At 41.1% G+C, this 26754-nt stretch overlaps 1 protein-coding gene across 2 annotated transcripts in view; it reads right to left on the reverse strand.

Moving 5' to 3' along the window:
- Positions 1-26754, reverse strand: part of LOC137563690 (hepatocyte growth factor receptor-like) — a 221673-nt gene that overhangs the window by 74681 nt on the left and 120238 nt on the right. For both annotated transcript variants that reach the window (XM_068276451.1, XM_068276452.1), the window contains exons 4-10: positions 24619-24753; positions 21394-21567; positions 15016-15176; positions 13356-13458; positions 12723-12859; positions 11750-11911; positions 6044-6143 (exon numbers count right to left, since the gene is read on the reverse strand). In XM_068276451.1, the coding sequence (XP_068132552.1) occupies positions 6044-6143; positions 11750-11911; positions 12723-12859; positions 13356-13458; positions 15016-15176; positions 21394-21567; positions 24619-24753 (972 nt within the window). The remainder of the gene's footprint in view (positions 1-6043; positions 6144-11749; positions 11912-12722; positions 12860-13355; positions 13459-15015; positions 15177-21393; positions 21568-24618; positions 24754-26754) is intronic.

Here is a 26754-nt window from a genome sequence, read left to right on the forward strand (position 1 = left end):
AAACTCTGACTAGAAACATGGACTGTCACATCTGTAAACTCTGACCTCCCAAGACTCTAATCGTTGCTCTATACGTTTGTTTGTTTTATGTTCCTGAACTGCCACTGCTCTATACGTTTGTTGTTATATGTTCCTGAACTGCCATGCCATGTGAACCACAAGCAATTCCGGGCACACCTAGCGGTGTGCTTGGCGATAATAAAGATGATTCTGATTCTGAAGTAAGAGGAATATGGAGGCTGCCATATTTATTTCCTTTTAAACAATACCAGTTGCCTGGCAGCCCTGTTCATCTATTAGACTGCAGAAGCCTTTGAATAACAATAAAAACAAGCATGCGGCTTATCTTGTCAGATCTGACAATGTCAGAAACACCTGATATGCTGCATCTCTCGTTACAGTTGTACTTTGAAGATGATTCAAAAATATAATACCAGAGGTAAGTTTATATACTAAGCGTGCCTTACCTCTTACACTCATTTTCAAGAGTAGAGCTTTACTGTAACCCACTGTGTCCGTAAAGTTAGGGAAAACCCTAATTGTAAGAAATTCGTAGGCTGTCATCCTCATTACTTTGTAAACAATGCCAGTTTTCTGACTTCTGTGCTGATGCTCTGTCTCTAATACTTTAAAGTCAACCTGAGATTACTTAAAAGGAAGAATTAATGCAAACCTGTGGCTTCCTCCAGCCCCCTTCAACCTGATCGCTCCCTCCCTGCCATCCTCTGCCTTCTGAATCCTCTGCTATGGCTCCTGTAAGTTCGGCCAGTTGGGGCTTACTGCACATGCGCGGCCGTGCGTGCACCCCCCATCAGGCTCCTGTGGCTGGGAGCATTCTGTGTCTTTGCAGTGCTATTGTGCATTGGAGGAAACCAGAGTGCCCGGGAGAAACCCACACAAACACGTGGAGAATATATGAACTCTGTGCAGATATTGCCCTGGCTGGGATTTGAACAATGGAGCCAGCCCTGCAAGGCGAGACTGCTAACCACTACGCAACCCGCTACCCTTTTTGAATAAAAAAAATCTTGTCTCGCACATCCCCTCACCCCTTTCACTGACACAGAGGTTTGTCTATGATGTGGCAAGGAGGTGGTGACGACAGATGGGAAGTAACATTTTTTTACTCTACACTATGCAGAGATGCACCTGGGCAGAACTGGAACTTGCAGAGGATTAATCAGATTTGGAAGGCTAAACACGGGTTATCTGACAGCTTGATTAATTATAGTTAATCAGAAGTTTTCAAATCAGTTCTGCCCATGGGAGTTTCCAGTTCCCAACACCTTGAGTGTAATCTGCAGCTGGTTAGGCTGCTCTTCCATATGGGGGTGCACACTGGTGTTCATTAATGGAAAATTCCTGTAAAGGAATACAGCACAGAATATGGCAAGAGTGCTTTGTATTATTATTTAGTACTAGCCGACCCGCGGCGTAGCATACGCCACATAAGAAGGTAGAGGACAGGAAGGGGGTATTGGGCACAGCGGCGGGGAGGGGGGTTGGACCCCCCCTCAACTGGGTCCCCCATGTGCACTCCCCCTCCAGCTTAAGCTCAGCAGGAACCCCCCCCCCTCCCCCTCACCTGGGTCCCCCATGTGCACCCTCCCCCTTCACCTGGGTCCCCCATGTGCGCTCCGCCTCCTAGCAGCCGCCACTATTAGTAAGAGGCAGCAGGCGGGGATGACTCACCTCTTCCGCGTTCCAGCGTGTGTTCCACTGTCGTCACTTACTGCAATGCCACCCACTGCATTGGTGTAATTTTGCTTTTTAAAACAGAAGGAAATCTGCAATAATTCAGCTAAAAGTGAACATTTGTGGTTTCCCACAATGCACTGCTACTAAATATGCAAATTACCCCTTTTCCCTATTGATAAGCCAAGCAAGCATCTAGAGCCGCTGGTGTATAGCAAGCTTATAGCTTTAAATTTTACACAATCATATCAAACCCACATGTAGACAGCCTGTTTCAGACTTTTGGTCCTCATCAGCACATGGCAGTGATTGATACGGCTGCATGAGATAGGGCTTGGACCAGTACAACAGAGTAACCAAGCAGCTCAGGGTGACCCAAACCACTCTGAATGTATAGGGGGATAAAAGGGACCAAAAAGACCTCCTACTAAAAAAAGCAAAGCTTGGTGTAATTTGCCTTCCTAAAACAGAAGGAAATATGCAATAATTCAGCTATAAGTGAACATTTGTGGCTACCCACAATGCACTGCTACTAAATATGCAAATTACCCCTTTTCCCCCTTGGTAAGCCAAGAAAGCATCCAGAGCCGCTGGTGTATAGCAAGCATATAGCTTTAAATTTTACACAGCCATATCAAACCCACATGTGACAGCCTGTTTCAGACTTTTGGTCCTCATCTGTACATGGCAAGGATTGATATGGCTGTATGAGATAGGGCTTGGACCAGTACAACAGAGTAACCAAGCAGCTCAGGGTGGCCCAAACCACTCGGAATGTATAGGGGGATAAAAGGGACCAAGAAGACCTCCTACTAAAAAAAGCAAAGCTTGGTGAAATTTACCTTCCTAAAACAGAAGGAAATATGCAATAATTCAACTAAAAGTGAACATTTGTGATTGCCCATAATGCACTGCTACTAAATATGCAGATAATTCCTTTCCACCGTTGGGAAGTCAAGCAAGCCTATAGCTTTAAGTTTTACACAGTCATATCAAACCCACACGTGACAGCCTATTTCAAACATTTGGTCCTCATCAATTCATAGCAGGGATTGATATGGCTGTATGGGATAGGGCCTGGACCAGTACAACAGAGTAACCAAGCAGCTCAGGGTGACCCAAACTACTAAGAATGTATAGGAGGATAAAAGAGACCAAAAAGTCCTCCTACTAAAAAAAGCAAAGCTTGGTGTAATTTTCCTTCTTAAAACAGAAGTAAATCTGCAATAATTCAGCTATAAGTGAACATTTGTGGTTACCCACAAGGCACTGCTACTGAATATGCAAATTATCCCTCTTTGCCCTTGGTTTGATATGACACTACTTCTTCTTGCTTGGACCAGCCCCTTTTTCTTGCTTGTCCGGCCCTGGGGGCAGGGCGCTACTTCTTCTTCTTGCTTGAAGGTTGAGGCACTTACTCTATTATATATATAGATTTATAGATTGCTGACATCTTCTACAATGCTGTACAGCATATATACTGTAGTCTTGTGCCTTAACTCTCCCTCAGAGGGGCTCACAATATGACTATCCGTATCATAGTCATATGTCCATCATGGTCTAGGGCCAATTGTATGGGGAAGCCAATTAACTTATCTGTATATTTTTGGGATGTGGGAAGAAACTGGGGTGCCCAGAGTAAACGCACGCAGACAGGGGGAGAACTTACAAACTCTGTGCAGATAGTGCCATGGCTGGGATTCGAACCGGGACTCAGCTCTGCAAGGCGAGAGTGCTATCTACTACACCACCGTGTATGTATGTATCACGATGACTTAAAAGGGATGTGTAGTAAAGAGTAGTGAATTTATATTCTATTCCCTATAAACATTCCGTCATATGTAGAGAACTGTCTGTGTTTTTCAGTTCCCTTATGTCTGATTGAATGTTTCCCAAATGTATCAACAAATGATGCATATTTTCAGTATTTAAACAACATTGCGGAAACACTCATGGGAAATGTTTTTCCAAATATACAGTCATATCAGTGGGAACATTGAAACCTGAAATTGCACTGCTATCGATGATACCGGGTCAGTTATATATCTTGAAGAAGGGGATTATTAAGGCATCTCTTCTCTGCCGCAAAGACAGTACTAGCTAGAGCGTTGAAAAGTTCCTCTTGCCCATCCCTGATCTCTGGATCGAGGTAGTTGATGATATTATGCATATGGAGGAATGAACTTCTTCCCACAAAAGTACAGAGGAATCTTTCACTTCCACGTGGTGTTTGTGGCTGAATCATAGAGTTTCAGATTCCTTTAAAGAGAATCTGTATTGTTAAAATCGCACAAAAGTAAACATACCAGTGCGTTAGGGGACATCTCCTATTACCCTCTGTCACAATTTCGCCGCTCCCCGCTGCATTAAAAGTGGTTAAAAACAGTTGTAAAAAGTTTGTTTATAAACAAACAAAATGGCCACCAAAACAGGAAGTAGGTTGATGTACAGTATGTCCACACATAGAAAATACATTCATACACAAGCAGGCTGTATACACCCTTCCTTTTGAATCTCAAGAGATCATTTGTGTGTTTCTTTCTCCCTGCAGTTCTCATGCACTGAAGTTTCAGGCTGCTCTTCCTGCAAACAGCTTTGCCCTTGTCTGTAACTCTTCAGTATGTGAAAGCCCAGCCAGCTCAGAGGATGATTTATCCAACTTGTAAAAGATAAGAGAGAAGAGAGAAGCTGCCCTAATCTAAATAATACACAGGCAGTGTGCATAGAGGGGCCTGGAAGGGGGAGTTCATAGCAGAACCACAACACTGAAGAACTTGGCAGCCTTCCAGACACAGGCCGACAAGTCTGACAGGGGAAAGATACATTGATTTATTACAGAGACGGTGATAGTAGAAAGTGCTGCAGTAAGCCAGAACACATTAGAATAGCTTTTGGAACTTGTAGGATGATAAAAAACAGGATGCAATTTTTGTCTCTTTAAGAAGATAATGTCTTGAGGGATGTACAGAGTGTTGAGTTAGTTAACAATGTATGGGCACTAGGTATTGAAGACAGGACAGTATAAGTTTGTCCGTTAAATGTTGACAGGCTGTATCAGAGAGGGTTAATTTGTAATTTGGGATTGGGAATTTAAAGGCTATGTTTAGTTTTTGGACCTCAGCTCCAATGCTTTTACATATGTGGATTTGCTCTGATTAGAATCACAGACGTGGATGAGAAGTGATGTAACGCATTTCATAACGTATAACTGGTTTTGATGGGATCCGTTTAGTTTTAGTTTTTTATTTTTCTTCTTTTATTGTGTTGATACTGTTTTTCTTTATCTTCGTGGCTCTTTCTTTTCTCTTCTCTCTCCTCTGACTTGTCGGTTGGTATGAAGTTGGCGTACTACTTTGAGCTCACCATTTATCCTCTCTCTTCTTTTCTTCTGTCTCTGTCTTTCTCTCAACTGTATTTCTGTGGGTGCACTTGTTATATGTAACGAATCTGCTGAAATGTGCACTCATTTGCTGTATCCGACTGATGATATTGTCAGGATTTGTTTTATCTCCGGATCACTACTGTTGTACTCCTCTTTCTTTATATTGTTAAATAAAAACAGATTTAACAAGAAACACCCAGTGCTCCACCTGTACTTATGTGAGGTTACCTGCTACTCTTTTGGTGGACACATTTGGTAAGCATTGCTAAAGTACAGTATGTAAGCATGTATGGCAGGGTCCTTAGTACTGTTGTTTTTTTTGTTTTGTTTTTGTGTGTGTGTATGTGTGTGTGGTTGATTGCATCCAAAAGTGATGGTCTTATATAAGCAGTGTTCTTTCTCTTCACGGCGTATGGAAAATGCAGTATTTCAAGGCTAATGTGTAGAAATGCTCTGTCTTCATTCAGTACTGCTATCTCTTTATATAATTTCCCTGTCTCCCTGCGTCCCATGTCCATGTCAGTGCTTTTGCACTATTGCGCATGTCCTGCACTGACAACCATTGGGACAGGACGCAGGAGGGACCAGGGGGCGGGCCGGCTATGCTGGCATGTGTGTGCGCGCATTTGCGCTGTAATGCTGCGGTGGCGGCGAGGTGACAGACATAGAGCCCGTTTTTAAACGGGCTTAGGTCAGCTAGTCTCTAGTGTAAATAAGCTGTATAAATATGGTGACAGCAGGGTGCCACCTAAAGGATCAAGGATCATGCACGTCTTGGTGCATGGCTTATTTGCATGCAATCAGTCAGTTACAGCACAGTAAATAAAAAGCTCTGTGAATTACTACACATTAATCACTATCAAGGAAACATTTGAGTTTTTTAACTAAGGCTAACCAGGAAGAATAGAGATCTGCACCTGGTCATAGAAAAACACGGAGCTAGGAAAACAGAGTAATGTGACTCACCATATTGTACTGCTTATGTGGTTCAGATAACTGGATTACCATCCGAGGTGAGGCAACTGCATTCAGGTTTGTCCCTTGAGCTGTGATTGTGCTTCCTCCACTGTAGAACAATAGCAATATCAACATTAACAACTGTCTTGACTTTAATTAATATTTAAAATGAATGTACCACAAATAGACTAAAATTACGGTATTTGCTATGGTCAACATCATGGCTAATATTACAGATGAATGCATTTGAAGGTTGATACTTACTGTAGGACAGACTGAAGGGAGATACTTTTGTGAAGTGAAATCACATATCTGTCTTAAAGTATTACTTTTAAAGAGTAACTCTACTTTAGTGCAAAATATACATAGCACACAGTATTTCAACTCCACAAAAGGCATTTTGTAATTTAAAGTGGACCTAAAGTATACAAATAAATTCCATGCTGTCAACACAGTCCATAGTAGTTATAATGGGGTAGCATTAAAAATTGTTTAAAAACTGACCTTCTGTGTCAGAAAATACAAGTTTTGTGCAGATTCCATAACATGCAAAAGAAGTGCCAAGTTATGATGATCTCACATATTTTACCAATAAACCATTCTGTGCTTAAGGCTAGGTTCACAGTGCTCAATTGCGTTGCAGAAAAATTCTGCATGTCAACTTACTGCCCATACAATTCTATGGGCCTGTTCACAGTAATGGATAACATTTTTCTAACTTACTGCATGCAGGCTTTGCATTAAAGTCTATGTCCAGTCTCAGTTGTAGTTCACATACATTTTAACACATGCGTTATGCAACTGACCACTGTGAATCCAGCCTTATCCTGCCATGTCTTTCTAATGGAGTGCCAGGTAATACTTTTTTTAACAAGCAAACCAAGGAGGAAGCTGTATTTCTTAAACATTTCTATTGTATAGTCCAATGTTGCTTCTATCTAGCTCTAGATCTACAGTTCTTAAAACTTTTTGACCAGTGTTGACATAATTACAGGAAAATCAGACAAATGGTTACTGCCATTCTTAAAAAAAGAAAGGTATTAAGTATACACTGCTAATGTATGGTGTCAAAAAATGTTTTTTTTTTGTCATACCATAAGCTTGCTTCTAAGACAGCCTCTCCAGCAGTAGGAGAGCTCATGTAGCTGTAAACTGAAGGACTGCATCTCTCCAATGCTGCTCACAAAGCCACAAAGTATGTGCAGATTTTTGTGAACAAAATGTTCCTCAGCCATGTGGTGGGCTTACCATTTCGTTTTGTTTTTACTCATTTAGATACTCTAATTTACTCTTCACGGACCAAATTAAATACCAAATCGCCCCCCCACCCCCCCCCCCCATTAACTTTGATAAATTTACTCCAAATGTTGGGATTCATTCATCCCAACAAAATTCATCCGCTTGAACTTAACTCAGGCCCAGGGGCGTTGTTTGCCCCAAAGATCAGTGGCACGTGCCGCAGATCTATTCTGGGGTGCCCCGGATGTCCCCCAGGCAGAGTCAGATCTGTGGAGCCTCTATGGTGGCATGCTGGGAGCTGTGGTGCGTCAGTGTGGGTATGCTGGGTGCTGTGGTGCCTCTAAGGGGGCATGTTGGGTGCTGTGGTGCCATGCTGGGAGCTGTGGTGCCTTTATGGGGGCATGCAGGGAACTGTGATTATTCTATGGGGGCATGCTGGGAGTTGTGGTGCCTCAATGGGTGGCCTGTGGGAGTATGTGAATAGGGCCAACTAGAAGGTCAGGAAATGCTATGGGGGGACTGCCAGACAAACTGTGATATTTATGTGATATGCTGCATTTATTTATTTTTTTGTATTAATGGAGAAGGCTGCTTCATCCAATATTTTGCTGGGCAGGCCCACTGAGACTGCTGTTACGTTTGTGTAAATTTGACTCCAACCATGACCACACCCACATTCTGGTGCATTGCCCCACCCATTTTTCAGCTGGAATGCCCCGGATCTCTTAGGATCCTAGCAACGGCCCTGCTCAGGCCTGAAACCCACTAGGAGAGCTTTTCTGAGCACTTTGTGATTTGAAAAGCTCTTGCTAATGTAATGCTATGGGTGTGATCCCACTCGAGTGATGTGATTTTATAAATACCCCCATAGCACTGCATTAACAAGAGCTTTTTCAAATCAATAGCGCTTAGAAAAGTCTTCTAGTGGGTTTGAGCCCTCAGGCAGATTTGAGCAGCATTACTTTCTAGCAATCCTGCTAGAAACCATGGCAGCAATATAAGGCTTATGTAAATTACTTCCTAAAATTCTCATTTCCTTGGTGAAGACATTGGTTCTGGCTTTGCTAGGAAGTCAAACTTCACACACCTATATTTGTGGGTGTTTCTGTAATGGAACATTTATTTTATGGAGAGAAGGGATCCTGACAGTTTGTGTGTATAGTGGGGGTGCGTATGCATCAGCTGGGCTGATAACTCCTACCCCTATAGTAGCTGACGTCAATACAAGCTATTGTAGTGAACTCATGAAGCGCTCCACAGCAGTTACCACACAGAATAGGTATATATGTGTAAAAAAAGCTAGGTTCACAGTGGTCAGTTCTATAACTCGTTTGTTATAATGTGTTCAAATGTATGTGAACTGCAATTAAGACTAGACATAGGCCTCAATTCACTGAGCTTATCTCCTGTCTTTAATAACTCTTCTAGAGTTGTTACCATGGTGAAAAGGCATGTAGTATTCAGGAAACATTTTACCTCAGGCAAACCTAAAGTTAACTCTTCTGTCTTTAAGTTAACTCTTCAATCCTTAAAATAACTCCACAGTTAAAGACAGACTGTTTATTAACTGCGTGTGAAAATAACTACAGAGGAGGTAAATTAACTACAGAGGAGGTAAATTAACTACAGAGAAGGTAACTTAAGGAATGAAGAGATAAGATAACTCTCTTACTGTGTGGAGGTAAGTTTTCTCTTGCTTTATTATCTCCAGCATGATCTTAGTGAATTGAGGCCATTGACTCTAATGCAAAGCCTGCATGCAACGAGTTAGAATAATGTGATCAATTACAACTCAGTACTGTGAACAGCCCCATAGAATTGTATGGGCAGTGAGTTGAAATGCAGAATTATTCTGCAATGCAACAGAGCACTTGTGAGCCTAGCTGAAATGTATAGAATTTTTTTGATAAGAATATTTTTTTTCTTAGGGAAACACAGGCACATTGTACAACATAATTGTGGTAGATATCATATCAAACTTTCAAGGCACAAGTCCCCTTCATGAGTTCATTACAAGTGTATAACTGGCCTAACAAAGGAGCTTTGTACTGTGAATGCATGCTATAATCTCCACTACAGCTAGACGATAATGTATGACACTCAGTTACTTTGTGATGTTGATCCACTAAAGTAATATTCTTTGGTGAATGCAATATAAAATGTGTTGTCATTATTGTCTGGAACTTGTGCACATACAGCTATGCATTTTCTTGCTTGCCAAATGCAATAGCAATTATTTAAATATGTTGTAAGTAATTAGTCTAGGCACAAGTCCCAAATGTACAATTTGGCTTATCCTTCCAATAATTACGTTGACTATTGTGGTTTGCTGGATTTTTCTAGAGTAAATAAAAATTTCATCGCTATTCTTGTAGAGTGGACTACCCACAAGTTCAGGTTTCATCATCTGCAGACCCATTGTTATTCTACCATTCTTGTAAAAGAAAACTGAAAAGGCAACTGCAATCCAGCTGAAAATGATGTTCTCAGAAAATGATATACATAATACCTCCAGTCAGGATTCAGGAAAAGGCAATGTTGGAGTTTGAATAATGAGCTATGGAGCTAATAGCTACGGATGGCAAGACATATCCCTCTTCCTGCAGACCTTCTGCAGAACCTGAAACTGTCTTCCAAAGAATAGTACTAATAATAAATCAGTGATTATAAGAATGTTGAGATTTCAAATGGTCCATTTAATGATCACTGTCAGATCAGGAAAGGATTGCACATTTTTCAGGCACTAGCTATACCATACTAACTGCACAAAGGTCGTGCATGCCAAATCCAAATAAGCTTTATTGGCAGGACTAAAAACAATAGCAGTGCCAAAGCAAACTATTAGCATTAACATGGGGGGGGGGGGGGGGGGGAGGTTGGGGTAGGATAAGGGAGGGGTATAGGAAATTAGGGTATACAGTCCATAGGGGTGTGGAGGATATAGGGGACAGTATTGGGGCTGGGATATACAGTCCATGAGGGAGAAGGGTATAGGGGGGCAGTATAAGCGGTATACAGTCCATGGGGTATCATGTTGCTCTCAGTTGGTGTCAGGCAGTGACATATTGGGCAGCTATTTTCATGATTTTCACCACCAGTGTCTGGTATGTCTGACCATTCTCGAGACATTGCACTTCTAATTTCACATTACTGTTCTATCCCAGTGTTCTTTTTTCCTGCTGTCTTACAGGTTCCAAGGCAGTCACAAAGTACTGTTTTAAATGTAGTTATTGCTTCTTGATGGACTTGCTGAACAGCAATATACCATATATATAACTTATCTGTTCATATGTACGATTTTCAGTATCAGTCATCAAAATCTGCAAAGAAGAACTTCAAACCTCGCCATTAGCAAATATCTGTTCTGCTGGCTGTTTGCCCAATCTGGTGGACCCCTGCCATCTTCCATTTGTGCAATTATTTCTGTCAGTGAAGATAATTAAACAGGGCCTCTCTGATCCGTCACCACTTCAGTGATGTCTCTGTACAGCTATGCAGGACCTTGGCACTTTTGCATAGGGAAGATGCTGTGACTGAGGTCACTGCAGGACAAACTTAAACTTCCCTGTGCTTGGTTATCCGATAAGGAGACATGTGACAAAACATTATTCTAACCCCAATCACAACATCTTTCTATTTCAGCTCTGTCACTATGACTTGTGAATTTCTGACAGCATGCTCAGTGGTGCTTTCTGTATCTAAAACATAAACAGGGGGAAAAAAATCAGTAGGGTTGGTGATGACTAGGTCAGTACTATACTGCAATTCTCACTGCTCCCATTGCCATTTTGTGTAGTGTAGTGGTGTGTGTGGCCATCTCACCTAATAGGCAACTGTAATAATTCTGATTGCCTGGACCATGTTGCTGCTGTCTAGTTCTGGTTCTTCCTGCTCCGAAACATGAACAATATATTAAGTGCACATGGCATTTGTGGAAGTCAGCTCCAGCCAGGAGTAGGCAGCAGCAGTGGGGTCTTAGTTCTAAGGACAGTGACAGGCTCCTGGGTGGGGAGTAGGAATATTGCAAATATATGTTTGAAAATGTCAATTTCCAAAATGCATCCATTTGCATACATAATTTACATAATCTTGCATCAACTCTGAATTATTTGCATCTCATTGATCATCCCTACTCTGCAGACATAGACAAATGCAATGTCTGAGCTGCAATTTTACTTTTGTTGGTAGACGTCTGATTTAGTATAAGCAGGTTTAACTATCATTATTCCTTTCTGCATGTAAGTAGATTATGTACATGACGCCCAATCATATCTGAATCTTTCATTTTCAAGGGGAATTTTCTTCTAAAGTCAAATCTGAAAATATGCACATAAAGTATTTCTGAAGCCTTGCTTCCAAACTTAGAATTTTTGTACTTTTCGCTATTCATGTTGTTTACAATTCATCTGCAATGTGATGACTTTTTAGCACATGTTCATTACTTAAATAAAACAGCTAGAAACTGCTTGCATTTACCTAAGGAAGGACTTTGCTGGATGTATTTTAAAAATGGATGGATCTTCTTTATATGTGAAATTTGTGCTTGCCTTACGACGGGCACCGTCAATTTTCAATGTAACTGGATAAGATGCAATTCTTTGGCCTGGTGTGTAGCACTCAATGGCAGTACTGGAAACACTGAAAGAGAGAATAAACATGGTGCAATAAAGAACTGTTTTTATAGAATATGATGTGAGAAAATAAGTTCATTGCAGAGAGAACATGGGTAATTACATTTCTGACAGCACTGGAATTCTACATCGTTAGATCAAACTCCGTTTCAAAGTTACTTTGAAGATTTTGCTAAGTATTCTTATCTGTTAACACGAAGTACGGGTCAGTGTGAGCTCTTTAGAAGCTGAGCCACATTAGTGATTCATATGTTGAGCCTCAGTCAATTTCCTCTTTGATACCCCACCACTTCACACACAAACTTTAATATTGTATACTAATTTCATAAAACGCACTAAAAACAAACTTGAATGAATGTAAAAATGAATGCATGTTGATAAAGGAATTGTTCCATATATTTCCTGTTTAGCTGGGTGAAGGGGGCTTTAATATTTATTTATGTAATAATAGCAATATGTTCTGAGATGGCCTATCCTACAGTACATCTTCTATATTTGGAATGTGCTTGTTCACATGTTGAAATCCTTTGTTTAACTTTATTTGACATGTTCATATATTAATATTTTCTAAATTTGGTCACCTTTAGATAATAGTGACCTTGATTCGTGTTAGAATTTAAGTATGATATGCTTGCATTCACAGGCCTCAGTTACTTTAACTGAGTTTAGTTAAAAGCCTTGATGTGCAGAGAGTCTCCCTTTAGACTAGAAGCACTGTGGAACAGGGTCCGGTGTCTCACCCAAGGCCAGAGTGCTTATCTGTCCTTGATGCACAACAGCAAATTAAATTTCAGTTGCTTTGGTTTGCTTGTATTTACCTCTTAATGGTACAGACATCTTCCCCAATAAGGACTTTCCTGTCCTTTCCACTGTCCAGGTAGTGTCCTTTCAGGGTAAGCAGAGTTCTTCCTGACTGAGGTCCATAACTGGGGGTAATGCCTGCTATTACAGGGTTCTGTCATGAAAAGAAATTCATAAATAAAATAAATAGTTAATAATTAATACATACATTAATCAGGGACTGGTGGTGCATAGAATTAGTGATAAAAAAAACAATGCGGTGTCAGATCATACATAAAAGAGAGGATCTATATAAAAGTTACAATGCTGTAGAGCCTAGGTTCTCAACATGCGGTACGCGTACCCCAGGGGGTACTTCTGATGGGTCCAGGGGGTACTCGGGCTTGATATACTTAACCAAGATAGAGATTTAGAAAATTATAATTCTTATTTAAACAACATCAAATTAGTATTTTAGCTAATTAAAAGCAATAATAAATGCTTGCACATTGTTTAGAACCAATTATCATGTACTACGATTAAATATATATTTGTCAAGGGGTACTTGTGATCATGTTTACTATGCTAGGGGGTACTCGATGAGTACAGGGTTTTAAAAGGGGTACACACTTATAAAATGTTGAGAAACACTGCTGTAGAGTGATACTTACAACAAAAGAAAAGGTAGTGAAGTTCACAGCCTCCTTTCCATTGGACACACTGCTTCTTATGTTGAAATTGGCACTAGGTTCTTGGCTGAGCTTACAGACCAACCTGAAACATACAACATTATTCTACACTGACACGTGTTGTAGTATAAAAATTATGTAATATTAATGAAAATATTTCTTCCGTTCACTGGTTTTTTTTTTTTTGAGTGATCTAAAAAAAAGGCCTCTAAACTAAACACTTCTCTCACTGTCACTTACTTCCCCTAGAGTATTTTTTGTCTACCTATCCTGGATAAGTGGATAACTACCAGACGAGGATAGGTAGACAAAAAATACTCTAGGGGAAGTAAGTGACAGTGAGAGAAGTGTTTAGTTTAGAGGCCGTTTTTCAGGCCGTGTACTTTATAGAAAGATCTAAAAAGATTAGGGAGGACGAATGGTAAATATGAAAGTAAGGTAGCACGTTGCTAGGCAATAGGTAGGGTATCGCGAGAATAGGAAGCTGCTGCTCCCGGAAGTAATTTACATAGATACAGCTTATAGCGTCCCAGTCGGAAGCCGGCCACTAAGCCCCTGATGAGTCATTTGACGAAATCGGTAGGGTGTGGCCTAAGGCGGCAGACTAGGAGGCGTTAGTGGAGCGGTGATGAGGACGTCCTACGTGGAATTTTAAATGTGCATATACCTTTTATGACATGTGAGTGCAATTTTTCTGCTTTTTAAATGGAATAAATACGGAGTTACGGTATGGGAGCGGTGTGTTCGTTTTTTTTCAGGCATACTACCAGGCTACTCATTACAAGGCTACCATATCTGCATTCAAGTGTGTATTGCTGGTCCTTGATCGGTCGGCATAACTATTTGGTGAGCCTGCAGTTTTTCTATCTTGCATGTATGGTGGAAAGCTCAGTGAAGGAGTGTATAAACACTGGTCATAGCTGGTTGTGACACAGTTGTGGCACGGTGTGCATAGCAGGGTGCAGGGGTGCACACACTTTTGCATACATAGAACAATAGAGGAGTTTAAGACCTATACAGATTTATGCTATGTTATTTCACGCTTCTTTATTTTGAGGAACGAGTGAAGCAAGACCAAAGCCTGATAATAACCCACTAAAGCCTGATAGCTGATTTATGGTATAATCAGCCACGCTATCTGGTGAGCTCGCATTTTATCCACTTCCCACTGTGCACACATCTGGTGACGGGCACAGGAGATCCTATCTCAAACTTGATTACGCTATCGTTGGCATTTTTGTATTTTTTTCTCGAGTGTCTATGGATGCAGAGGGAAGACGTTAAGAAGAAAAGTGATTTGAAAAGCGCTTACTGCTGATCTGTAATACCGGTACATCAGCCACTAAACGCTGGTGAGTGTATACTACAGTCATATAGTGAAGTGTACTATTGGAGATACTGGGACTTGTTTTATCTGGACTTTATGTGAACAATATTGTGTGTTCTTCCTGCAACTGGGGTGTGAGCGCTGTATGGACATATGTATACAATTTTGAAGGGGAGAGGTACCCCCATTCTGTATAGTGATCCATCCTACGTTTTTCTGTCAATTTATATAGAGGGTGGAGGAGCGCCCACGCCACTTTCAACACAATAATAATAATAACTATACGAAGAACCAAACTAAGAGAAAGAATCTTACTTGTTTTGACTGTTGCTGTTTTTTGTATCTATTTTACATTTATTTTTTCCAATAACAACTGAGATATCCTGATAACTAAAAATATCTTTGTTTAAAAGGAAATCCCATCCACATATTGTCAGCGGAGTGCTGCCATCAAATGGAGCTGATGTTGGGAAGATCTGGAAAAACAAAACAAATTGACTCAAAACTGAAATAACTTTTTTACACATCTGTTAGTCTTACAATGCCAGTATAAACGTTAAAAGTAAATACGATTGCAGGGACGCTGCTTGGCCCAGGCGAACTAAGCGGCTGTTTGGGGCTTCACCCACAGCAGGGGCCTCCCAAGCTGCTGGGACCACATGGCCTGTGATTTGTATGGCCATCGCTGCCTCTTCATCATGCACACACACAAACCTCTGGTTAGTGGTAACGTTAACAAAGGGGAAAGTGGCGCAGTGACCATGGAGTACACGTCACATACAGAAGTGAGGTCATTGATCATTTCCTGCATTTGAAATGTAACCCACAGTTACTGTGCACTGCTCTCGTTTCTTCAGGTTGCTTCTGATCTGTGGGTCTGTGAGTGCTGGGAATGGGGAGGCAGCAGGGAGCTAAATACCCCCCTTTGACACCAATGCCCTATACAAGGGGAGGGGGGGGGGGGGGGGCACCCTTGGCTACCTATACTGGGGAGCACTATCTATACTGGGAGGTCACCTTGGTGGCTACCTATACTGGTGGGACACTTTGGCTACCTATACTGGGGTGGCTTCCTATGCTGGGGGGGGGGGGGGGCAATTTGGCTACCTATACTTGGGGGGGTACCTTTGGCTACTTACCTACTCTGGAGGGCTACCTACTTTGGGAGTGGGGCACCTTTGGCTACCTATTTTTACAAGAGAAAGGGCCACTGATTGGGGGTGGGGGAGTACCATAAATTACATTTCATTTGAGGCCATAAAAACCTTAGCAGCACCTCTGATTGCAATAAAGTGCTTAGCACTCTTTCCTTGCAGTGCTGTGTCCCCAGCTCCAATCTCAGCCAGAGCGCTATCTGCAAGGAGTTTGTATATTCGCTCTGTGTGCGTGGGTTCCTCCGAGCACTCCGGTTTCCAGCCATATCCCAAAAACATACAGATAAGTTACCTGGCTTTCCCTGAAATTGGCCTTAGACTACAGTACACACACTACATACACTACATGACTATGTTAGGGATTAGATTGTGGTACACAAGAAACATTGACCTGATATGGTTTACTACCACGACTCACCCCTACACTCTGGCCACATCAGTTTTCAAACAAAACAGCTTTTTCCTGATCAAAGTCAAGTTAACAGGATGTTTTTATCAACTCTAATATCTAACTTATTAAAAATATCTAATGGTGTAGGTCTGCCGTTAGGAGCAAGTAGTTTACTCAAGGTAGATATGTACAATGGACTTATAGCTTTATCCTGAAAAGACATTGGGGAACAATAAAATACATGGAAGGAAGTTCAAAACGTATTGAGTTTAATAAAGTGTACAAAGAACAAACAAAACATCTCTGATTTCTGTGCACACAGCACATACTGGCAGGCTTCCCCTGAACTTCTGTTTACCCCTTATTCTTTTTCTAATAGGCATAGAGCAATACGCCAAGCTGTGCACTGACAATTATCAAAGGAAGGGCTTTTTTGTATATTGTAAATTGTGTTAAAATTTCAACAATGGTGGGAAATATACAAATCCCCGTAGATGATTTGAGACAAGCTGTGCCAATAAAAGTCATTAAGCCGTGTTTGTTGGACATTTTTACTACTCTTTAACAATTGACCTCCAATGTACAGTCAAATAAATAATAATGAAAAGACAGAACTCTGAAGGGAGCATTAGGCCACAATTTATTTCTACATTATGTTTTGAAGTATTTATACATGAGGTGGATAACAATGTGCTGTGAGAGCTTTGTGTGAAGCCCCCAGTTCCTCCAGGAGGCTTCACATCATCCTGGCAGTTTCCTCACGAACACTAGAGTCACTGAACCAAGTAACTATGTGTTTGTGTATGAAGAATGTGATAAAACAAAGCATAGATGTGTTGTCCACAGCAGACAGTACACATACTTTCTTTTCATTATTTTTAATTGGGCGTACATAACACAGAGTACAGGGCCAAGAATATACAATTACAGCAGCAGTATCAGTTGTGTCCACAGAGATTTGCCACATTCTGCTTGTCATTTCCCTTGCGCAGTGACATTTGGAATGCAAGTGCTATCGGTGAGGTGACAGTAACAGTTTCCTTTACTAAGGTCTACCAAGGTCTTTAAATATAAGATCATATACTCTGTGTTTGAGCCACAAACTCAAACATATGGAACAGTGAGTTATAATACAGATTTTCTGAAAATACAATGCCAAAAAGACATCCATTCCTCCCAAATGCTTCAATAAATGTTGACACTAAACTCAATAGTGCTCTGAGCAAAATTCAATCAAGATAGGAGGGAATGTAATGCCTAGTACAAATGATGCAATTTTCTGTCAGATTGACGGACGAATTGATTATTTCCAACAGGTCCAATCTAGTTCCCAATCATTTTTCTGATCGATGTTGTACAGAAGTGATCAGAAAAACGTCTGGGAATAAGATCGGACATGTCGGAATTCGGAAATAATCAATTCGACTATCAACCTGATGGAAAATTGCATTCGGAATACTAAGCATTAAAAAGTACTCATTGAAAAAGTTTTTTTTTAATGCATTTGAAATGAACATAAGGGAGCCTAAACCCTAGGGAAAAAAATGAGTTTCACTTACCTGGGGCTTTCACCAGCCCCCTGCAGCCATCCTGTGCCATCGACGTCACTCCTGGATCCTCTGATCCCCCGCTGGCAGCTAGTTTCATTTTTGCCGACTCGGGAGTTGACAGGCCGCCACACATATCATTACAAGCGTTACCGCGGTAACAGGACGTTATAGCGTGTAACGAACGCTATAGCATGTTGTCACGCGCTATAGTATCCTGTTACTGTGGTAACACATGTAATGATACGCGTGGCGGCCTGCCGACTCAAGAGTCGGCAAAAGCGAAAGTAGCTGCCGGCGGGGGACCAGAGGATCTAGGAGTGACATTGAGGGCACAGGATGGCTGCAGGGGGCTGGTAAAAGCCCCAGGTAAGTGAAACTCATTATTCCCCTAGGGTTTAAGTTCCCTTTAAACTTTCAGTATGTAGTATCAATACTAAATCTTGTGTTTTGATTAAGGGAGTGAGACTCCTGAAAGCTAATCCAATGACAATTTTTGATTACATATAAAAAGAATATCGCATCCAGGTATGGACCTTTTTGGTATGTATTAATATATATCCATACTTTGCCTATGTGTGGCTGTTTGACAGATATGCATGAATCCTTACATTTGACAATTTTTACATTTGACAACCCATGTTTGCTAATTGGTATGCTCATTCAGATGTATACTGTGTAGAAAGAAACAATCTTTTTTGCAACAACTAGTTTTTCTTAGAATATGGAACCAGGGAAAACAGAGTGTTTCTAGGGTTAAAAGAAATAGTACGTAGTGCAAATAGCCAAAATATTTCTTTCTTAGGGTTCATTTATCATTGGCAGACACATTAGACAGTAAATTGATCACAAATCAGCCTATATTTGGACTTACATAACAATTAATGGTGAAAATAATGATACATGAAGTCACACATCACAAAATAGCTTGGTGATAAATGTTTCCCAGTAAACATTCCATAGGTTTGTCAGTATCACAGCAGAGCCACACACAACATAAGTAAGCACTTCTGCATCCTGGAAATCTATCATTGTCAGTGGAATTCAGTGACTGTCTAATCATTATTGATAGTTACTAACAAGCATCGCCACATTTTTCTTAAAGCATACCTGAAGTTATAGCTACAATCCCTCCAGTGGAAATCAGTAGGCTAAAGTACTATGAAAAATAAATAATATATACTCATTTTTGTTTGATGGTATTATATTTTCTGGCTAAAACTTAGCTCAGTATTCTCAGTATAAGTGTATCTCACTGACCTACTAACTCTGCGAAGAGTCCGTGTTACACCACTTCCTGCCTGCCCGGACCTTCTAATAGCATCCGGCTGTAATGCAGATGTGATTTGTAGGCACTTTACACAATTTGTAGAATCTTTGCGTAGTGTACTATGAAAAAGCGTGTTTACTATGCAGTTTGGCAAATCTTAGGTCTAGTTCACATCACATAGACTGTTAAACTACCTGGTTACTGCATGGTTCAGTTACACACCAGTAGTCACCCTTTACCTGCTATCTACTGGGGTGTTTGTAAGTGATAAAACTTAAGAGTTAAATATCAGGCTTAAGTCACAGAAGACCACCAAATGTCTGGTAAAGAAAAAGAAATCACACATCCTGCCAATGTGACTGCATAATGAGACAAGCACAAACGCTAATACTATAATTTATTTGCATGGCATACCTTTCTTCCTCTGAATTATAAAGCTTGGGATTATAGCATAAAATACACAGGTAAAATGTTACAGCTGTGCTGCTATATCATGTTTGCAGTCACAACTGTTACAAAACACAATACACACTACAGTTTTTACATTTTTACATTCCTGACAAAGGGAATCCAGCTTGTGAAAATTAGCTATGCAACTAAATAAATACCCTGATCATGATTTTAATATCAAGGGATGTCCCGCTCATGGCCTTCTGGGTATAGGACTGGTGGTCTTTTTAATGATGATGCTGAAATACATCCATTATTTGTGAATCAGCCCAGTTTAGGCCATGGTTCAGTATGTATGGCCCACTGCTAAACATCAGTCCTGTGTATGCCAGGAATATATTGTCTTTTAGCATTATGCATATTGATATTGGATTTGAAATAACATGTCTAAATTTATAAATCATTCCAAGAAAATAAATTGAAAACTGTATGTAATAAAATACCCGGAGGTGAATAAATATCTTGTAAAGTTGTAAATAGGATTATGGATCATCTTTGGGAGAGGGTGTGTTTTTATGTACTGACAATCCAGCACACAGAATCACAGAATTGGCTTAATAACTTCATGCATATTAGGCATCATTACATCTGGCTTTACTTAACTGCCAAGTTTATATAATATTCTAATAAACTAGTACTAATTTAAAAAGAATTCTTTGATGAAATATTTATTTGCTGAAAAACCAGCAAAACGTAGTACTATGCACCGGCATAGTACGCTCCCAATAGCACGGGCAGATGCAGGTGCACGCTCACGCATGCACAGAAGATGCCGACCCATCGGAGGGTACTTAAAGAGGCGGCCAGTGGGACCCGGGAGAAGACCGGAGCTGCAGCAAGGGACACAGGTGACCTCTAGGGGCTGGAAGAAGCCCCACATAAGTAAAGGTAGATTTTACAACTCGCCTCAGATATTCTTTGTAGAGCAACTCTGGAAATGTAGAATCAAATACTACTTTTTGTTGCTTCTCCCTAATTCATGCAAAAATAATTTGTGAACGTGAAAAATCCATGGTAAATGTGGTCCCTCTGCAATCTGAAGAGGAAAGCTTCTATTTATTAATCCTGACTGGTGGATGGACTATTTCCCTATGTGTACATCACCCTCATATGAGGTACACAGTAATGTCTTCACTAATAGGCAAGGTAGGTTCATGATGGGCAGTCAATGGATTACCTGTCAACCTACTAAGCATGGCTACTGAGAAATAAAGTGGTGTGGTAGACCTTACTTGAGACAATGGAAGTGCTGCATACTGTATAGTGGGCATTGTATCCATAAAGGGGTAAGTTGTTGTTTTTGTTTTTTATCAGCCTCCAAAGAATCAATTGGTGTCCAGGAAATCTGATGTAAGTAACATGGCAGCCATGATATTAATATAATGCTGACAATCATGTAAAAAAGCTGGGCATAAAAATCAATTATGAGATAAAACAAAATGCAGAGTTCAGGGGACTTCAGCTGCGTATTCACTTTAGATTTTTCCTGGCTGAAATGACCATTCCTTATCACTTTTCTTAAAAATTCTAAATTGTGTACAGGTGTCCCTCAACATCACTGGCCTCCACTGTAGTGATGAACCACAATGGGTCACTTTCCACAATGCCTTTGTTCCCTGCAGGGGGAAGTGTAATGCTCATTGTGCCTTTGCCCACTCCCCTCTCCATAGAACAGCACATATGGCTCAGCAAGCAGCTCAATCTTGGTTCTATATAGCATTTGTTCCAAAACTGTTGCATGAAACAATTTCTAAATATCAAATGGACTCCCAGCAACTGAAAGACTGTACAGTGCTGGATACCCCCCTGTTTTCCTTCTGTTACAAATTGAACGCATCAGATCAGAAGCCTTATCTATGCCCTATTTGCAATATATGTTACCTCAGACACAACTGGAGAGCAGCTTCTCTGAGTCCACTCATCAGTCATGCAATCCTTTTTTCTGGAACATCGATTCTTGCACCAGCCACAATTCATATAGGAAGGAGTTGAGATGCACTGACTGCAAGATCTGTAATGTTCACAGCCCAAGCCTGATAACGGGACCTTCATGATCTATAACAACATATGGAGAAGAATAATTATAACATGCATATAATGGATCTATACGTTTTACATGCTGAGTAAAGCCAAGCAAGTGGGCCACTGGCTTTAGTCAAATGGCAATCTACTACATACGAAAACATATTCAGCACCAGTAAGGGATGTTTCTCCTGGAACAAAATGTTTTAACAGAATCTTTACTAAAGATGGCCACTAACGATATAATTTGCCAATTGATCATATGAATGATCAGAAATTATCATTTTGGAACCACTAATGGACAGAAATCTCCTAACCGATCCAATCAGATTGACGAGATTGATCCAAAAATCGGATTGATTTCATTAATCTGATTGGATTGGTTAAGAGATTTTCGTCTGTTTATACGAATCATTGTTCGCAAACGTTTGTTTGACAAATTGTATCATTAGTGACCACCTTAACTCAACAAGTGCTATTTCTGTAAAAAAAATTATATATATATATATATATATATATATATATATATATATATATACACTGTATATATATTATTGGAGTTTATACCTATGCCTTGCTAATGCTCTGGTTCTCTTCTAGTGGTGAATTACGAGATGCAGAACCTACCTGAACATCAAGCTTATTCAGAACAGACTATTTGGTCAGTGTATATGATAATGTTTGATCACATGATCCACTGCCAGGGAGAAGCTTTAGGTATTTAAAGAACAGTACCAACTTTTCAGGTGTAAAATGATCAAAATTCACCAGAATTTGTGTAGCGGTAAAGTTTTCGTGAATGGATTTAGTTTCAATTGGCTGCAAAACTATAGGACAGGTTAGGTGAGCGCAGATCCAGTGTAAAAAATGTATTAACTCAACCGAATTAAAATCGCCCGTGGGTCTTATTTTCTATCTCTTGTGCGAGTGCATGTTACACGAGATATCAATAAAATAATCTGTCAATCACATTACATAAGGTACAGATCCCAGTCCACCACTGCACGTTATCCTTACTACATCAACTTTGCAAGGTCCAGCTGCAAGTAAAAATTGTAATGTATGCTATTAGAGATGTCAGAAGCATTTTACAATGCATTATATATGGACGTGGTTGAAGGAAATAGATCCAGGAAAGAATGGAGACAATTGTTTCAGGTCTAGACTACTACCCTAAACTGATTTATGTATACCAGGTGGACCTGAAAACCATTTTGCTTTGAATGGATAACTGTATGTCAAATAAAAACAAGCTATTTATACATTCACAGGTTAAAGTGGACCTGAACTCAGAATTTCATCTCTGCTCTAAAACATATGCAACAGCATAATAAGCTTTAAAGAAAAACATTTCTTTGTTACAGCTGATACAAATCCTGAAATAAATCTGCAGTGTGTCTACTTCCTGTTTTCATGGAAACAGACATATTGTTAACATCCTATGCTTTAAAGAGACACTGTAACATCAAAAAGATCCCCTGGGGGGTACTCACCTCGGGTGGGGGAAGCCTCCGGATCCTAATGAGGCTTCCCACGCCGTCCTCTGTCCCACGGGGGTCTCGCCGCAGCCCTCCGAACAGCCGGCGACTGTGCCGACTGTCAGTTCAATATTTACCTTTGCTGGCTCCAGCGGGGGCGCTGTGGCGACTTTCGGCACGGAAATAGACGGAAATACCCGATCTCCGTCGGGTCCGCTCTACTGCGCAGGTGCCGGAAACTTGCGCCTGCGCAGTAGAGCAGACCCGACGGAGATCGGGTATTTCCGCCTACTTCGGCGCCGACAGCCGTCAGAGCGCCTGCGCAGGAGCCAGGAAGGTAAATATTACGTCACCGCTGCACGGAGGGCTACAGCGAGACCCCTGACGGATGGAGGACGGCGTGGGAAGCCTCATTAGGATCCGGAGGCTTTCCCCACCCGAGGTGAGTACCCCCCAGGGGCCGTTTTGTCGTTACAGTTCCTCTTTAAAATGAGCTTATCTGCCAAGGCAGTCAGGTAACACGGGAGAGATCAAATTACAATGTGTGGTTAGACACAGATGAGGGGGAATTAAACAGGCTAAACTCTCTAAACTCTCTACGTTTCCCTATTGTCCTGTGCAAGAGTTCAGGTTCACTTTAACCACCTTAGCGGTATGGACGAGCTCAGCTCGTCCATTACCGCCAGAGGGTGCCGCTCAGGCCCTGCTGGGCCGATTTACATGAAATAAAGAGCAGCACACGCAGCCGGCACTTTGCCAGCCGCGTGTGCTGCCCGATCGCCGCCGCTCTGCGGCGATCCGCCGCGAGCAGCGGCGAAAGAGGGTCCCCCCAGCCGCCTGAGCCCTGCGCAGCCGGAACAAATAGTTCCGGCCAGCGCTAAGGGCTGGATCGGAGGCGGCAGACGTCAGGACGTCGGCTGACGTCCATGACGTCACTCCGCTCGTCGCTATGGCGACGATCTAAGCAAAACAAGGAAGGCCGCTCATTGCGGCCTTCCTTGTTTATTCCGGGCGCCGGAGGCGATCAGAAGAACGCCTCCGGAGCGCCATCTAGTGGGCTTTCATGCAGCCAACTTTCAGTTGGCTGCATGAAATATTTTTTTTTTTATTTAAAAAAAACCCTCATGCAGCTGCCCTGGCGATCTTAATAGAACGCCAGGGTGGTTAAATCAATATAATACTTAAACTGTATTGGAATATTACAAATAAAACAAACAAGTATAACTATTTTAATGTCCTCTTTATGAAAGATGTTCTTGGTCATATGTGGCTTGTGATATAAGTATGATCTATGACTATGGATTTATGTTGTGTTTAATATGCATCTCTGCTATCTCTGAATATCTCATTCTAATTTCATAATTAAGGTGAACTATGTGATCTGTGACCTCAAAATGTGTAACCCTAACTATCTGAAAAGAATATAATGCAATCAAATACATCTCTTGAATTTAACATTCAGAACTGATGTCAGGTGATCAATCTTTATACATTTTATTGTATCCATTATTTAATTTATGTTTGTGTGATGCAAATAATAATGTAAATGCTTCCATGCATAGGATGATACAATTCTTAGAAAAGATTATTTTATGTTTGGTCTTACCTTGTTTCCTGCACTAACCAGGGCATAGCCATTCTCCATGGGTGTGCCACTGATCACTTCTATAGAAGATATGGGCTGTGTATCTAGGGCTATATTCACATGAGGCTGAGTCTGGCCAGAACGAGAGATCACAACCTGTAACACAAGCACAAAGATTCTTTATGCATTCCATTTTCATTACCATGGTGTGTGTTTACAGTGCTGGAAGCCCAGGCTTCAATCCCACTAGACACTATCTGCATAGGGTTTGCATGTCGTCTCCTGTGTTGGCGTAGGTTTCCTTTGGAAGTTCTAGTTTCCTTCTACATAAAACATTTCATTTTCCACTAAACACTGTTGGGGCATTAGATTTGGGGGCCCATAGGAGGACAATGAGTAATATGAATTGTTCATGTTTTGATACTAAATATTGTATATACTCGCGTATAAGCCTAATTTTTCAGCATAAAAATTGTGCTGAAAAGTTACCCCCTCAGCTTATATGCGAGTCGGTGGAGCAAAACACATGGAGGAGCATGTAACTGGCAGAGGAGCATAGGGATCTTGCAGTAGTGATCCAGCTCTCCATCCCCTGCAACATGGTGTGCAGAGTGTGCTGCTCAAGACTACTTGTGTCCCCTGGCTTGTGGAGCGGAGTGTGCAAGCAGCATGTTAGCGGGGATTCTTCCTGTGTGGCAATCGCTGTGTCTCATATCTTTGACGCGATCTAGTGGCTTCTTGAGACACAGGTGTATGATCCTGGGGCACATCTGGCTATGGGGAGGGGGGCTGACTTGTACTGGGGGAACATCTGGCTACTGTGGCAGGGACTATATTAGGGAGAGGGCTTATACACGAGTCAATCATTTTTTTTCTTGGTTTCTGCATGAAAAGTGGGTACCTTGGCTTATACACGGGTCGGCTTATATGCGAGTATATACAGGTAATTGCTAAGAAACATAAATATGAATAAGAAATAACAGCTTTAACAAGTCATATTAACCTGAACTACAAACAACAACTACAAACAACTGCTACCAGTAACAGTCATAGTGAAGGTTATCACATAATGAACCGATTAAAGGGCATCTATCATGGGAAGATCCCACATTAATGTAATGAACAGAACAGAAATAAGAAATACAGCTGTGTTATGTATTATGCACATATAAACTAGCTCTATTTATAACAGATCTCTGTACATTAGTGGTAGTGAATATCATGGTAATGCTTGGTAGAGAAGACCACGTACTAAAGGGAGATTCCAGGAATCATCCTTGTTACTAGTATAGTGGGACTGATTATATAGTTATCTTTCCAAATCTTTAAGTTTCATCTTCAGACATGATACAAAGCTGGATAAGAAATGTGAACAAAATTCACCTTATGAGGGGTACAATCAATCCAGTGTGTCCCTGTGATTCTTTAGACTGGGATTCCTTTCAAGCTGGGTACAAATGTTGCGATTTACCGCGAGATCCGCGAGATCGATTCTATTATTTCCGACATGGTCGATCGGGTTTTGATAGATACAGCCATCGATTTTGCATGTTAAGTATGCAAAAACGACGGCTGTATCGATCGAAACCCGATCGCACATGTCGGAAATAATCAAATCGATCTCGTGGATCGAGCGGGAAATCGCAACGTGTGTACCCAGCATTAGACTAAATTGTATTACATAATTAAACTTATCCTTTCACTCTCTTGCACATAAGGAAAAGTCAGATTGGTGACAATATACATGTGTTTGATGCTAGTGCAGGAAGCTATTGCGGACATTAAAGCATACATTTTTACGTGTTAACGGTGCAATGCGTAAAAATGTACGCATTAGCTTCCTGCACCAGTGGGAATGCGTGCAAAGGTGCGAGTGGCGGCCCGCCGACTCTGAGTTGGCAAAAATGAAACTAGCTGTCAGCAGGGGACCGGAGGAGCCATGAGTGACTGCGAATGCACAGGATGGCTGCAGGGGGCTGGCAGATGCCCCAGGTAAGTGAAACTCATTTTTTTTTTAGTTAAGGTTCCCTTTAATGGTAATTCTTGTCAGAACTGCTTTTACTTTTATTCACTGTTTAGGGAACTGTACATAATTCAACAAGCTGTTGACAAGTTCTTTTGCAAAAATAACAGCTCAAGTTTTTTAACTCACTGCAC

Source organism: Hyperolius riggenbachi, chromosome 3, assembly GCF_040937935.1.
Source record: "Hyperolius riggenbachi isolate aHypRig1 chromosome 3, aHypRig1.pri, whole genome shotgun sequence".
Classification (NCBI taxonomy): domain Eukaryota; kingdom Metazoa; phylum Chordata; class Amphibia; order Anura; family Hyperoliidae; genus Hyperolius; species Hyperolius riggenbachi.